We start from the raw sequence: 15,965 nt of genomic DNA, 5'->3' as shown, positions 1-15,965 counted from the left end.
ATTTAATGCCTCTAGAAATTGTGACAGGAAAATATTTATATATTATACTATTATTAGAATTTATGCAGTTATGCAAGTATTGTGTTAAGAATCAGTGGCAGTGCTAATGTGGCCTCGTAAAAAAGAAAAAAAAAGGAAAAGTGTGTGTGTGTGTGTGGGGGGAGGTAAATAAATCTAATTGTATCTGTCTTGGGGAAGCCTATACTCCAGTTGGTATTCAAGATTATGACAAACAGAGCCTTTCAAATAACTTTCACAGTATGGTGGCTCATGCTTTTCAAGCCCAAAATACAGTTGGCTGTAGTTATAGATAAGAGCAACACTACACTGGAAAGTCCCTGTTCATCTTCTGGATTACAAAGGTCACCACAGAGACACAGGAAAACAAAATAAAACAGTCTACTCAAAACACAAAATAAAATGCTGATAAGATGCTTAAAATGTTTATTTACAGGTTTTAAAAGAAAAGGAAAAAAAACAACCAAGTGCCTGACTTGTTAAGCATACTGGTCTTCACTTGTTATGAGATGTTAAAATTATCACCTGGAACATGTTTGAGTCAAGAATATAATTAAAACAGTTCTGCCCGATGCTTTAAGTCTGAGTCACAACGTAAAATATGATTATGTAGCGATCGTCTCTGTTACGGTTGCTGCTGGAGTCACGCTACATTGCCTTCTGCTGCATTCTTTACCACAACTTCTTGGCAGAGTGTCACAGTAAACACCACAGCAAAAAACAGAAAATTAGGCTTCACGTCATCTCAGACTTCATAACCTGGGCAATCAAAGCTCATGGATCTTGCAGTCTTTCTACCAACAAGCCTCCTCCCTGGTTTGGGGAGGGAGCCCATCTTGACAGGTGGTCTGTGCCCCTGTAGGTGGTTCTGCTTGGGTGACAAAGCTGCCTGACGGGCCTCCTGGAGTTCTCTGAAAGGGGAAATGAAAGTGTTTTCGACTATAATTAGTCATTAAGATACCAAAACCAGCCTGTTAAATATGAACATAGGAATGAGAGGTTACTACAGGCTGTCACTGGCGACTACTACAGCATTGCTGAGATGAAACAGCACCACCTGCTGGTACGATTCGTGCATTTTTTTGCATTGTCACCGCTTCAGAAGCAACACTTGGGCCTATAACTTCTCTTGGGATTTCACTTCCTTAACAATGCATTTATTTATTATAAGTGATTTATAAGTACTCTGAAAGTCTCCCATCATCTCCATTAATTACTGCAATACTTCAAGTGCGACTTGGGTCTGAAACCTTCGAACTGGGGACTGCAGCTTAAATTATTTTCAGTTTTCTTCTTACTTCTCAAGCATGGCGGTCCTGAACCTCTCTACAGTCAACTCTCTTCGCAGCTGAGCAGCCAGCCTCTCAGTCCTCTTCTCCCTCAAGACTGTGTGCTTGCAAAGCTCCCTAGCAGATGGCCGCCTTGTTGGGTCTGGTTCCAGCAACAACTGACAGAGAAAAAGTGCTAAAGATAAGCTATTCCAGCTATAACAAGTAAAAATGATATTTAGACAGGTGGCAACTAAGAATTAGTGTTTAAATAGCATTAAATGAAATATTTTTAAAACAACAAGGTTACAGAATTACCTGAAGTAAACATCTAAAGGGAGGCGAGAGCTCCTGTGGCAGCTTGGGGAGACGCCCCTCTCTAAGACTGTGCCACTGATCTCCATTTAGCGGCAGAGGAGAAGCCCCGGCAGCCAGCAGCACCGTGAGGCCCAGGGCAAATATGTCCGCCTTGGGGAGGTGACTGTAATCCTGGGGAGCAGTGAGACAACTGAAATGTGAAATTACCACAAAACAGGAAAGTGCAACTAGCCAGTTTTCCTCTAATGCGAATGAGCATTCAGAACAGTTACCTCATGCAGGACTTCACTGGCCAGAAAGCGGCTGTCCCCCTCCTCAACTTGAGGACTGGTGGCTGATGTCACGTGACCCAGATCACCTGCAGAAAACTCAAAGTCAGCCGACGGTAACAAAAATAAATCGGTCAAAAAGGTAGCACTTTATTCAACATCAATACCGATTTTGTAAATGATTCTGGTTGAAGGGTTTCCATCTTCTTCCTCTTCACTCTCACCCGTCACAATTGCGCTGGGGCGGTGGCAAATGAATATATTACCTAAAAAGAAAAAACTGTTAGGAACGAGGCAGTGAATGAACGTCCAAAGGGAGAAGTGGTCAAACAGACGCACTTGGTTTGATGTCCAAGTGAACGAGGCCTGAGCCGTGGATGTATTTTAGACCCACAGACACTTGCAGAAGCAGATCTTTCAACTCTGCCTCTGTGAACAGCTCTCCCTTTGCCTCCCTCTTTACAATAGCGCCATTAAGACTTCCACCTGAGGGACACACACGGGAAGACAAAAATCAACGCCGTCCTTCATTTTATATTCTACTTTAGATGCCGATTTGAAACCTACCGTCACAGTATTCATTCTGAATAATCATGTGATCATCCTCAGCCCATGCTGAGTAATATCGGACAACATGTGGGTGGTGCCCAAGCACAGCATGTGCATACACTTCCTTTAGGGCCAGCTGCCTAATAAAAGAACAAAAAAAAAAATCTTATCAGTGAAGGTGTTTAAACGATAGGGAGGGCTGATGTGTGTTAGCCAAACAGAAACGGTGCTGACTCACTCATTGGCAGAGCCTGCCAGGGGTCGTCTGGAGCGCTTGATGGCGTACAAGCAACCATCCAGCCTCTTCACACACTTATAAACTGCACCAAACTCACCCACACCAATGCACTCTAGCTCCAGGAATTCGCTCTCATAGCGTGACAGCATAAAGGCTTGGACAGCTCGTCTCTGCCAGATTAAACAGACATGGTAAGAAGGAAAGATTTCTAAAGAAAGAGCACACGTCACTCCGCATGAGAGGAGAACTGGGGTTTCTTCTGTGATGATTCACCAAATATGGTAATAAGTCCACAAGGAAATCACTTTGTGAGGATTCTGACAGCAGTTTTCTTTCTGCTAGAGATTCCTTGTAGAAATTCCGGAAGTAGGGCTGGCAGGATGTCATTTTTGGACAAAACACAAAGTGAGGAGGCAGCTGAAGATGACAAAGCCCGATGATGAAATCATATCAGAAGCATCTGAAAGGGGAGGGCTACATTCAACACAAGTACTGGTAAAAATAGCTTTGTACCTTTGGTGGGAGAAAGGCGTCATCATCCTCTTCAGATGATGTTAGGCTGTGTTTAAACCTGGAATACAGAAAGGGCATTTAGCCCTTTATATACAGAACTACAAAAGTCCGGCCTGTGTATCAGGACACGTCTCTAAGTTTAGACCAAAACTAGTTCAATTTGAATCCTGAAAGCATTTTTGTCATCAGTTGGAGATTCTTATTGTGACAGCCAGCATGTAATAAGGTGGAATCGCATACCTGCGGCCAAAGTCATCATCATCGTCACTTCTACAACTGTTCCTCCACGGTTGCTCGCTGTTCCTGCGCACCGGGTCTGGGGTGAAAGGATTCACGTTGACGAGAGGTGCTGTGATTAGGTTTGCGGCAGCTGATGCAAAACGCAGAGTTCGCTGTTGACGACTTATCTTAAGACTGGAGTAAGGCTGGGAGGCCTTTGATAGCAAACTCTATAGAAAGAGAGAAAGACAAAGAAAAAACAAACATCATTCAAGCACACAGACGGGGAACAGAAGCATCTTTACTCTATATTCTTCCCCACCTTGGGTGTGCTGGGAGAGTCACACAGTCTCAGCTTCCTCCAGGAGGCGTAAGGTATGGGGCTGGTACAGTGCTGAGGGGAACATAAAGAGTTGCTTCTACTGAAGTGACGTTGCGCTCCGGGGGTCCTGCAGGCAGAGGTGGGACTGTAGACTCTGGAGGTGCTGTCATCAGAGTTGTCACCGCTGCTGCTGCTGCTGCTGCTCTCTTCTCCACAGCTAGAAAAATCTAGCTGCTGGCTGATTCCATCAAATAAAGTAGCCATGCTTGGGGCCTGAGTTTGGGGAATGGCTTCTTTTATAATGCCATATCCTTTTACACCTGAGAGCACAACAGTGCTGTGCTAAAATCTGGACCGATGTTATGCACAAAATGTGAAGCCTGCTTGTTCATAGAGGTAACAAGTTTACAGTTACACCCCCACACCTCTAAAGCCAGAGGCCTAGTGTAGGATAAAGGGTTACTATAAGCAGCCCACTAAAAGTCAAATTAATTAGTTCCCCGCCCAGTTGTTTTATTATTGCCAGCAAAAACATTAAGCTCGAAAGATGTTTCCCATATTGCTTATACCCCTAATAACGTGTGTTTATCACGTATACTTACAAACAAATGACCATCCACGCCAAAACGCTTGAATTTCGCGCCACATATGCATGACTTCCTGTTTAAATAAATGACGCCACCGGTTTCAGTCATCGAACCCTCTGATTGGTTGAGTTGTGGTAATTGAAGAAACACCTTGACGTAAAGCATTAGTAAAGAAATGTGATATTTCGTTAATGTTAGGGTAGTGTGGGGATATTACGAAAAGCTAACATTTGACATTGAAAGTAAGAATAAAAATTCATTAAAAGATTTTTTTAAATGAGCCTATTAAGTCGCTTTACAGTCATTATTAAGGACAGTTGCAAATATTCATTGTTGTAAGTAACTTAAAAGTTTGTGTATTTGACAGGGGAAATGTAAAAAAAAAAATAGGTCACTGTATTAAATAGTAATATAGACACGTGGGCGGAAGTGGGCTACGTCATCAAAACAGTGAGGCAGGAGGAGGAAAAGAAGCCCCGTCCGTGGATGTGACACGCTTACAAATACATAGAAAACAACTCCGCGAGCAGCAGGAAAGCATGATCCGTCTCTCACGCCGTGCTTAACCCGCTCGACACGTCGACACGTCGGAGCTTTGTGTATTTTCTCCCCTTCTTTCTCGTGTCCTCGGAGGCTGCAGCAGCACCATGGTGGAACAGTCGGACCGAGCCCCGCTCCTGGACTGGGAGGAGATCCCACCGCCCGATCCGAACCAGGCGGCTCAACCTACGCCTCAGCCGCCGCGAGAAGAAGACTCCGCGGCGGAGAAAAGTGCGCCGACAGACACTGCGGCTGGTACTGGGTGGAGCAGCAGCACCACCATCGACGCCACCACCATCATCATCCCCCCCGGTCCGACACGCAATGTGACAGCTGCTGTTGTTGTCAAAGGGGACGGAAGCCCGGGCCGAACCGAGCTGTCCGGGCACGGCTGGGATCGCCCGCAGCCTCTCGGTACAGACCGTAACGCCCCTTTCCCCGGCCTCTCAGTGAAGGATCAGTGGGAGGAAAAAGACCAGATAGTGGCCGTGTTTGTGGTTACCTTTGATACAAGATCAGGTGAGCAAGCAGACTTTGGTCTCTTTATCCTTCGCATTTAAAATTCTCAGACATGGACTGCGTAACCGCAGAAATGATGATCATGTGATGTTTTGACATCTTTATCTGTGCAACCGTGCATTATGCTGAACGGTTTTCATAAAAGCCACAATGAAGAAATAACCTCAACTATTGTGAGGCAACCTTTCAACACGAGACAAAAGTCAAACATCCTTTAAAGCTCATGCAAAAATAAGTTACTGAAGTCCCAAATCGTCTAAAGGGGAAATCCTTCCACTTAGATCTTGTTTAGAATTGATCAGAACTCTCTAATTCCTAAGTTTCTTCACGTTTTACATAGTTGTGTTGGCTGAGTCACTGCTTTCTTACTCTCCCTGACCTCTGGCTAACACATGACTAACATGCAGGATTGGAGGAAGTTGCCAGGATGAAAGTAGACAGTGTAGGAAGTGACTTCATGGGTTATTGTGTGTGTGTATTTGTGAATGGCAGGGAATATGATAGAGTGGTGCCTGCCTCATGACATCAACTTGGATGGTGTTGAATTCAAGTCAATGGCCAGCGGTTCTCATCGGATCACCAGCGACTTCATGTACGTACTTCCACATGTCAGATTTTCAGCTCAATGAGGCTCAGAAATCTGTCAGTCTGACGGTCTCCTGCTCTCCGTTATGCCCACTGGACAGATATTTCCGTAAGGGTGGCTACTTCGGTCTGGCATGTTTTGCGAACATGCCCGTGGAGAGTGAGCTGGAACGAGGAGCGAGAATGAAGTCTGTGGGAATTCTGTCTCCGTCCTACACTCTGCTCTACCGTTACATGCACTTCCTGGAGAACCAAGTCAGGTCAGACATGTAGAGTTGCTGTTTTCTTCCTTCCTCTTCATACCCTGCCCACAGGTTCCTTTTTATATGCCTGCCTTTAATATAGGCTCATTTATTAAACATGAACTCAGGATCCCAGTTGCAGCTTTTGTCACAAGAACCCACTGACATGCAGTTTTTCTATGAAGTCTTAGCACAGGAGTGAAGAAAATACTGTTAACAGCATCTCTCCTCCTCTCTTCTGAAACACTGCTCTCCTTGTGATAAAATCCTGAGTCTCACTGACTGTAGAAATACAGTATGTGACACAACCACAGGTTTGGGTTACAGTTAAAGCAGATCTGCTGTAACTTGAAGGGAGTGTGGAACTCTTGGCTACATTTTATGTGTGACACTTTGCAGTAGCAAGCCTAAAATGTGTGATCTGTATGGCTTAAGTGGTTAAATCAAATAGAAAAGTTAAATTTATTTCATACAGCTGGCCTCAGATGATCTCACTGTGCAATTTATGGATAACTTCTGCTTTGCACAATCTGTGATCTTGCGTTAGGAGGACCAAACACTGGCTAATACTGAATACACAATTTAAAGTCCACGTAGTAACATGAGCTGTGAGCACCGGTGGGAATGTGCAGAAAGAAGTGAGTTCAAGCTTAATCTGCTCACATTCCTTCTTTTCCCCCTTGTCATCCCCTTGAAGACACCAGTTGCAGTGTCCTGGCCAGTATTCTCCACTAGAGGCCTTCTATGAGGATAAGAAGGCCATTCTTCCCCCTACAGGAAACGGACTAGTCACCGCCTGCCCGACCTGGAGTGTTACTAATATAAGCCGCTGCATGCACCCTGAAATGAAGGTCTGAAAGCACACACTTTGGTTACTGATGCTCCCTTGTCTTGAATGCTCTGAAACATCGAACGTAACCCCAAAAATGACCACATTTGCCACTACTTGCACCCTGTAGATCACCCACCCGGCTGGCTGCATGTCCCAGTTCATCCAGTTTTTCGGGGAGCAAATAATGGTGCTGTGGAAGTTCGCGCTGCTTCGGAAGCGCATACTCATCTTCTCGCCTCCACCTGTAGGAGTTGTCTGCTACAGGGGTGAGTTGCTTAATCATAGCTTGTGCACATTTCTCTATAGCTCTAGTAATATGTGATTTACTGCGTATGCACATTCTGTTTTCACAATAATGTGATGCAAAGGGATCAAGATGTAACGAATAGTCAAACAGAGAAGCATGTGTGGTGTTTTTTCCTCTTTTTGGAGGGTTTTCATTCAGTATTTTCATATTCCCTCAGTGTATTGCTGTTGCTGCCTGGCCAACGTTTCATTACCTGGCATTGGAGTTTCTGTGCCTGAATTACGGCCTTTCTTCTACATCAACATAGCCGACATCTCTGCCCTGGAAACAGAGCTGTCATACGTGGCCTGTGAGTGAAGTTTAACTGTAAATGTTTGATTTACAACATAAAGTGATGAGTTCTTTTATATAGACATGTTTTCCCACGTGATATGTTTGAAGGCACCACGGAGAAGATCTTTGAGGAGAAAAAGGAGCTGTATGACGTCTATATCGATAACCAGAATGTGAAAACTCACAGGAGCCATTTGCAGCAGCTGCTCAGGCTGACCGCAGCAGACAAGGAGAAATACAGGAAGCTGACTGAGCAGAGGTGCGTTAAAATTGTGTCGCTCCTCTTTCTTTTTGTTTAAATTTGCAAAATGCATTTGTTTTGTGGTCATAGAAATACGCTGCAAAATGAGCGTTTGTTATTTTTAGATTTTACAGTGACTGACTTTTTCTTTTCAAAGGCAACTGCTGCTGTACTCTCAGGAGGTGGGTGAAGACTGCACATCAAATGAAGAGGATCTTTTCATCCTGTGAGTCCTTGACAGCTGGTTGCATGGTTGATAATGGACTTGAGTCATACTCAGACAAGTGCAGTGTGGCCCACGTATTAATGCAGTTGCCTTTAATCTCATCTTAGGTTCTTTATGGAGCTTAATAACCGCATCTTCCAGACCCTGTCAGAGGTAGCAGGAAGCGCCGACCCCACTCTCACCGGTGAGCACGTGAGGGCCATGGGGCTGGATCCCCAGGGAGATCGAGCCTTCCTTGCCGACCTGCTGGAGGTTTATGGTTTCGATGTAACGCTGGTCATAGACAACCTCTGCTGCCCCTGAACCCCATTCAACCCGGGAAACTCGGAAGCCTGGATTATATGTGCCTACTAGGGTCACAAATACAAGACTCTGAAGACACTGCCTCCATCCTGGGACTTCATCTGCTCTCTTCTCTTCTGTGTGTGTGTCTCATCTTAACCTGAGGAGACTGTTTCCAACCACTGTGGAAGAAAAGGACACCTAACATTGTGCACTTCCTCACAGTGGGTGATAAACACCAATACTGCTGAGCAGACTTGTGGCCATTAACATCTTCTGCGAGTCACTCCTTGCTGTTTTTGTCTGAACCAGTTTTCTTGTGTGCATACTTGTTTGACCAGGACTGAAGCACTGGATGAAAATGTAAACTGTCTGATGATTGCACCTGCTACTGTAGTGAAGTCACCGGCACTTTGACGTCCACTTGTGGTTTGTCTAAAAAATGGATTTAAGGTTCCTCGAAATGAATTTGTGCACTTCAGATATCTTTCCTGGGGAATCACACAGACCTCAGAATAACAGCTGTAATTCTGTTCTTATGTTTTGTTTTTTTGTCTGACTATTCCTGAAATGGTTGAGGGGGAAAAAAAAGCTTTTGGACCACGTTAATTGCCTTTGAAAAAGGAAGCAATATGAATCTGAGTGATAAGGGAAAAGCTGTTCTAAGGACCTTGCTCACCTTCATGCACCTTAAACAATATTTAGATATCACAGAGTGCAGGAGATCGACGCATTCTGGAAACCTTTTGCATTGTTGTACGTCGAAGCTTCTCATTTGTCATAATCGGTGGAAGACTTTTCAATGAATGTGTAACTCTTATTGTGAATGCTGCACCACGTCCGCCACGGGACTGTTTCCCAATACACACAGTCACGCTTAAATTGAACTTTTTATATGCTGTTTTTATGATTTACAGTCTGAGCCATCTAGTTGCTCCAGAGCGGGAGCACCTGTAAATGAGCCGTCACATTTTCTTTTTCAAACTACTGCAGAGCCTTGTTCATATGTCTCTTAGAATTCTGCTAACTAAAGCGTAATCGATGAAGCTGTTTGTTGATCAGCTCCTGTTCAGATGTGTTCATGACAAAGATCTCTTTGTGTGCGTTTAAAAAAAACCCTGTAACGTCCTGAGCCGAGCAGAAGCTTTAACTCCTCTGTGGGCAAATTCACGGAAAGGACTCGGTCTGTTCCGTCTGTTTTTCTCAGTCCTTTCATCAGTGAACCCAGCTTTAGAAATGGGCCAACTGTGTCTTTTGAATACTGCTGGCAGAGTGCTTTTATTTCAGCCACCCCTTTGCCAACCACGGTGATAATTTGTTCCATGTTGGAACACATAAGTCTGACGTTTGCCTTGTATAAAATTGAAGAAGTGGTTTTAACTTTCTCTCTGGCGTACTCCACCCCAAGCATATTTTTTCTGGCTTTGTTAAGAAAATAAAATGCACTAAGTGTTGTATATTTAAGAAAAGGGTAGTAAAGGAGACCTATTCTGCATTTCCTTAGTGGCTCATATACGCTCATACTAAACATGGCCAAAGTTTCAAATAACGAGGTCTGGGAAGCAGATTCTCTGAACAGTCATTTTTCACAGTGTTATATATTTAAGATGTTGCTTCTGTGTAGATGAGAAGCCCCACCTCCTGTTCGTGAGGGGCAGCCAATCAGAAAGGAAGAGAAACTAAAACGTCAAAGATCTGCACCACAGCCAAGTATTTAAGACAAATAAGGATTATTTTGAACTCTGAGTGATGCAAAGCAACTCTAGTAGTATCCATTCAAAAACATGACCTGGAAATGAGCATCGTAGGTCCCCTTTAAGCCCTGTTTTTTGAATGGGGCCTTATCATAATGTGACGTTTTTCAACTTACAAGAGCAAGGTGACTGATTTCTCTGAAAACATTACGTACACTGTCATGAGAACTTCAGAATGACCTTAGCTTTTCCACGATTGACTACCTAGTCTGTTCACTTATCAGCTGATATATCATCTTTCCTCTGACAGCGTTTGTTTTCCAGATGTATGTTTAATGTTTAAAAGAAAAAAAGGGAATGTGCACAACACAAACCACTGTATAAAATGCCTTCTTTGTGGAACTGTTCACAGATGTGTACCAGCATTAGCTAAATGATTCGTTTGTACAGCCTTCTCACATTACTGAATGTCACAGACGGCAAAAGTATTGCACACATGCAGCAACGTATCCAAATAGTGTGACTGTTTTTTTTCTTGATTGTAAGCGTAATCACACAATAACAAGTCTTCACCTCTACTAATGCGAAACACTGTAAGAGATGTCAGTAATGTACACGAGAACTCAATAGCATGAGCAACTGTCAGTTTCACTGTACTGCCATTGTAAAACAATAAAACACTGATACGGTTCAAGCGTTATCTAATCTTCTTCTAACACCGCATCATTTTCCTATTTCAATTTAATAGTCCTCCTCTGTAAAAAACAAACAAACTGTATTTAAAGTCAGTCGTTCTTTAGCAAAAACGTAGAAATTACGTTTATATTCCGCCTGAAACCTTCAGATTTTTCAACCAAACCAAAATGAACCCACAGCATTCTCAACGGGCCCCACAAAGCAGCCACAAGCTTAATCCTGCAGATTTGCTGTCTTAACGCCATCTGTCCGATCAGACTCGGCATCTCCGTGCAGCGTGCCAAAACTCCAGGTCCAAGCTACTGCAAAACACTCAGGTCGGCACAACGTCCCCACATTGATCTTTACTCAGTCACTTGCTCCTTTCTCTTTAAATGAGCTCGACAATTTTTCCAAGAAGACCAGCAGAAGTGCAGCTTTGATGGCTTTATAACCTTGATATCGAACACATAAATATCACAAAGGGAGAAAAACTGCTTGCACCGAGGTGGGCAGACATTATTTTTATTGACCATGTTAATAGTGAACTTTTCAGTAAACATCCTGTAAGACAGCCTGTACATGGGTTACTGGCTTAGAAAAGAAGCCTTGGTCCTTTTACATACAGCAAACAGCCTGTAAGGTAGTTGTTTTTGTAACTGGTACTGAATATTTTATGTTTACATGGAGTAAAACAGCCCCCATCAGCACTTCATGATCATTTAAAAAACTGCTGGCGAAGCAAAAATCCATTTTGAGGGTGAACTCTGGGTTTGATGGCATCTGGTTCTTTGGCTTCCCTCGAATTCGGCTTCTGTCCCGCTGTTCTTGTCTTCTTTCGGCTTCTGTTTTCTCATCACTGGATCTGTGAGAGGAGCTGCTCTCTGCGCTCGGCACTGATGAAGAAGCGGAGTTTCCGTGGCAACAGCCTTACCTCCACAGGCATCGCCTCATACTCCTCATTGTCGATGTTGTAGAAGCCAGAGGCGCCCTGCGGGGACCGTGGCAAAGTTAAATGTCAGGGCAAAAACTCGCACGCTGATCTTCTGGAAGTAGACTGACTTATAGAATCACAGCCTTAAAGCAGGTTTGATTTTAAAGGATTTCTGACCTCTGGCAGCTGCAGCCAGCAAGCACCAGCCTCCAATTCTGTGGCATTTTCAGTGAATACAGTCGGGTCTGCTGCTTTTTTATTGCTATTATGAAGAAGGATTAAAATCATTGAATGCATTTTGCACAATCACACACTTTCAGAAATTTAGGAAAAAACACTACTGACCCTGCAGTAATGAACTCGCCCACGGTCAAGTTGTGAGGCTCTGCACTGATCCTGAGGGAGTCATTGATGCGCTGAAAATTAAAATAAAGAATGCAAAAACTTCCGAGAGGCACAGAGCACTTAAAAGGGGCAGTGACATGATGTTTTCTTTTGTTTTTCTAAGAATAGCAACACAGCTTTACATATATAATGGTTTTTAACTGACCCTCTCCACTGGGTTTTTGTTGTGTGTTTGAATAAAGAGCTCTAGCGTTGACAGCTGCTGCTCCTCCCACTTCTCTGGCTCTTCCACTTTTGGAAGCTCTGACCAAACACACAACCACCAAAGCAACAATTAGACAAACAGTGTCCTGGGCTGTTGTGCTACAAGTTGTTCAAGTTCAGTCACATTCGCTCACCTTCAGCTGGTGGGTTCCAGTAGTTCTTCAGCCTGTGGATGATGCGGTGGATCAGATTCGGCCTGGGGGCCTTCACAGGGGGCAGGTCGGGGGGCCGGAGCGTGGGAGCCAAATAGGACACAGAGACATCCCGGACCAGAGGCCACTCCTAAAACATAGTAGTGAATGAATAGTGTCATTACCGCTGCACCAACTGACTCGTTTCAAAATGTACCCCCAAGTTTTTTTAAGGATGTGAAACTTACACTACAACAGGTTAATGGAGTGAGATGTTTGCTGTTATTTTCAATGCAGGAGAAAATAAGGGGAAATTGACATATTAATCGCTTTGCCAGCATGTTTAAGGAAAGAGAACATCCTTACCCTCAGAGTGCTAAACCAATGCGCCGCATTTGTCTTCAGCGGTCCGAGGTACCAATATCTGTAGGGAAACGTTATGGTTAATTATTCTTATATGTGAAGAATCGTTGTCTTCCTCGTCTAGTTACAGTGTTGAGTAATCTTACTTGCTGATTTTTGAAGCCACATCTCTAAAAGCCCCCCAACGCAGTCCCATCAGAGCAAAGACTGGCTGCTCTTTCTCTCCCTGGGAAAACAAGCACATACACTTCAAAGTCAAACTCCTGTCCAAGTGTTAAAACAATGCAGTTTCTCCCAGTAGACATGTCACCTCGTTCTCACATTCACAAACGTGGGTACTGACAGCAATACTCCATCAGTCTTTTACAGCTGACGGCTAAAAACTACATTTGAACATGTCTCATGTTTAAATTCCCACTTTTATAGAACTGAGAATAGTTTCAGTGCATCATTAAATATCAAGGATAACAACATGTATATGTAAAGTACTTCTTTTTAAAATGATGCATTCAGCTTTGTATTTACTTCCTCACTTAGCTAGTTGTCAATTTATTTATGTATTTATTTATTTTTATTGTATTTTATATTCTAAGAGTCAAACACTGTCAGTTTGACTGAGTGTAGAATCAGAGCACCACACATCTCTACTTGTAATTACAGAAACAGTCACTAACTTGCCATTGCATACTTTATTTACTTTATTGAGTCGGCCATTATTGACCATTTGCAGGAAAAGGGATGGGTATATGATTCTCTATACCTCATATTTTCTACCTGGGATTTGGTGTCGTGGGTCGAGCTGCTTAAAGTCATGTTTTTCCACCACGTAACCACGCCAGTAATTTCCATCCACTGTTTGCTCATCCTATCATATGGCAGCGGTATGCAGTTGTGTCATCTGTTTACTTTTGGGTAGCACATCACCAGCTGCTAGTCTCTCCTCCTTCTTGACCTGGTTATACTCCACAGAGTTTCTTTGTTTGTTTTGATCTGTGCTTTTTTAGAGGTTGTTGAAGTAGCTCCTTATTTACTGAACCCTAATTGAAAACTGAAATTCAGCGCTTGCTGTCAGACAGTCTGGCTTGTCTTTCAGTTGTGTGCGCTAGGAAACATAAACAGGTGTCACTGAGATGGGACAGATACTGCAATATGACACTTTTATATCATGGAAAAATGTATATTGTTGCAGATGATATGATATGGCACAGCCCAAGTGCCAAGGATTCTGAAGTCTCTGGGAAGAACTTTTTTTAATTACTACACACCTTGGACATGAAATAATTTGCATGAAGACCTGAATTTAAATTTGCTTATTTCTTCTGCTGAATTTAAAGTCGACAACATGGCAAAAGAGAATATTAAATATTAAGAAGAAAATAAAAAAATAATAGTTTATGTTTACGTTTAGGCCAACGTGTATTCAAAATATGAAAAGAAAGTCAATGAATAAATAAGTTTGAGTGGTACAAAAGGAGAATAACAGAAAATCATCAAAATAAATCAATGTATATATTTTTTAAACTTGAAAAATAATGTCACATGGAAAAATCAGAAAATACTCACAAAAACTGATAAAACGCATTTATTTTTTCTTGTAATTTTCTTTTATTATAATAAATATTCATATATGTTTTTTAAAATATATATATATATATTTTACCTGATGGATTTTAAAATAAATATTAAATAACTTTGGAAAATGTGCTTTATGAATCCAGTTTACCGGCTTACTGTTAAAAACAGCAACATGTTTTTAAATAAGTACAGACATTAGTTTGTAACTTTAAGGCTATGTAGAGCAATATATAAGCAGTTTCTCACTTTGATTTGGAGCACATCCAGCGGTACAGTTTCTCCCTTCAGTATTGACAGTGCCGCTGATGTGATGTCCCTGGAAAATGAATGACGTTAAAAACATTCTAGTTAATGGAAGAAATCGGGAATTCTGTACTATAGATTTACTGAGTGACATGATAACAACCCAGTGAAGTTTGTCGTGGGAATATGTAATGATCTTTTTGTGTGTGATGCTGAAACATTACTTACTTGACCTTGTTGTCACTGAGGAGATGAAGACTTGGACTGAGGGAATTATGGGAGCCTAGTGGAATGAATCCAATTGGTGTCTTACTGAAGATGTCCTGTGGTCAGAAAACATCCACCAAAAGAAAGATTTAATTACGTATCAGACTGAGTATAGTTATTACAGACAACTGATGTCAGATTAACACAGTTACTATATTACATTACACCTACTTGGTCTGGCCTTCTCAGTAAACCTGTGATCACTTCCTGCAACGTGCCATCTCCTCCAGCCACGATCAGCATGTCTGTTTCTTCCATTAACTCGATCAGTTTTTTAGCCTGACCTTCATAGTCTGTCTGTAGAGGGATATGTAATATCTGGATGTGATGTCATGCTCTGTGACACTCTCAGAGACACTATTACCTGATAAATATCCAATTGAAATAGAAAACAATACCTTGACTACTGTAATCTGCACACCAGCCAGGTGTAAAATAGGAGCAGCATTCTTTTCAAATAGGTTGTTGGCTTTCCTGGAGAAAATTAACACAGGAAGCTGTAAATATTCTGAGAAAAATTAAACAAGACTCTCAGAGAGACGTCTGGAGATTATGCGTCTTACCCGTTGCAAGCTGCAGGGTTCAAAATCACAGTTGCTTTCCTGATTCGCTCCTGTGGTGCTATCTGCTGCTGTCCATATTCCTAACACAAATGATGATGTTAAGGATAACTGTCACAAAGAGGAAACTTGTGTTTTGGAGTAATAATTCAGTGACACCTTACCCTGGCTAATAGACACGCCTCTCTGCGCAGGACGCTGTCACTGATGAAACATTATACATAATTAGGACGCGAAAACGGGAATTTGTGCACTCTGTCTCATTCATAGCATGAAATACCCACCAGTGTTTTCCATACAGCCAGTATCCACCGTAGGACAAGACACACACAGCAAATGTGCTTTTCTTCCAATGATTTCGCAAAGTCCGAAACACTTTCACGACTCGAGCCATGACTGTGATTAAACTGTTTTCAAAAGCTCAATTTTAGCGCAGTGGTACAGATCATTAAACGTCATAAACGACACATTTTCATCACAGCGGTCACAGACTCACAGATATAAGACTAGCATGGGCATTTTGGTGTACCGTCAAAACAGTCGGAAGCAAAACAAGAGCCTCAAAC

At 42.6% G+C, this 15,965-nt stretch overlaps 3 protein-coding genes across 5 annotated transcripts; 1 reads left to right on the top strand and 2 right to left on the bottom strand.

The window, feature by feature from the left end:
* Positions 1-387: 387 nt before the first annotated feature.
* wee2 (WEE2 oocyte meiosis inhibiting kinase) lies at positions 388-4,449 on the bottom strand. 3 transcript variants are annotated; one of them, XM_082540484.1, is made up of 12 exons: positions 4,317-4,408; positions 3,715-3,841; positions 3,414-3,622; positions 3,174-3,231; positions 2,661-2,830; positions 2,441-2,562; positions 2,213-2,359; positions 2,041-2,139; positions 1,877-1,962; positions 1,605-1,775; positions 1,317-1,465; positions 388-929 (listed from the first exon to the last, which is right to left on the bottom strand). In XM_082540484.1, exons 1-12 carry the CDS (start codon positions 4,328-4,330, stop codon positions 764-766), a joined length of 1,518 nt encoding a protein of 505 aa, XP_082396610.1. In that variant the 5' UTR covers positions 4,331-4,408; the 3' UTR covers positions 388-763. The 3 variants fall into 3 exon arrangements, with proteins under 3 accessions (XP_082396610.1, XP_082396609.1, XP_082396608.1); XM_082540483.1 differs by having other exon boundaries at positions 403-929; positions 3,715-3,987; positions 4,317-4,355; XM_082540482.1 differs by having other exon boundaries at positions 418-929; positions 3,715-4,034; positions 4,317-4,449.
* A 293-nt stretch (positions 4,450-4,742) lies between these two features.
* On the top strand, positions 4,743-10,736 carry dennd11 (DENN domain containing 11). Its single transcript, XM_082540485.1, has 9 exons — positions 4,743-5,360; positions 5,853-5,952; positions 6,047-6,205; positions 6,885-7,038; positions 7,147-7,285; positions 7,484-7,615; positions 7,708-7,858; positions 7,998-8,066; positions 8,174-10,736. Exons 1-9 carry the CDS (start codon positions 4,949-4,951, stop codon positions 8,367-8,369), a joined length of 1,512 nt encoding a protein of 503 aa, XP_082396611.1. The 5' UTR covers positions 4,743-4,948; the 3' UTR covers positions 8,370-10,736.
* Positions 10,737-11,226: 490 nt separating this feature from the next.
* Positions 11,227-15,930, bottom strand: agk (acylglycerol kinase). The gene is made up of 14 exons (XM_082542275.1): positions 15,684-15,930; positions 15,564-15,603; positions 15,403-15,482; positions 15,238-15,313; positions 15,011-15,136; positions 14,801-14,895; positions 14,576-14,645; positions 12,901-12,980; positions 12,758-12,815; positions 12,395-12,542; positions 12,202-12,299; positions 11,997-12,067; positions 11,829-11,913; positions 11,227-11,708 (listed from the first exon to the last, which is right to left on the bottom strand). Exons 1-14 carry the CDS (start codon positions 15,791-15,793, stop codon positions 11,574-11,576), a joined length of 1,272 nt encoding a protein of 423 aa, XP_082398401.1. The 5' UTR covers positions 15,794-15,930; the 3' UTR covers positions 11,227-11,573.
* Positions 15,931-15,965: the final 35 nt, after the last annotated feature.

Source organism: Aulonocara stuartgranti, assembly GCF_965226115.1.
Source record: "Aulonocara stuartgranti genome assembly, chromosome: 7".
NCBI lineage: Eukaryota > Metazoa > Chordata > Actinopteri > Cichliformes > Cichlidae > Aulonocara > Aulonocara stuartgranti.
Note: the sequence above shows the minus strand (reverse complement) of the source record. Positions and strands in the feature narration are given on the sequence as shown.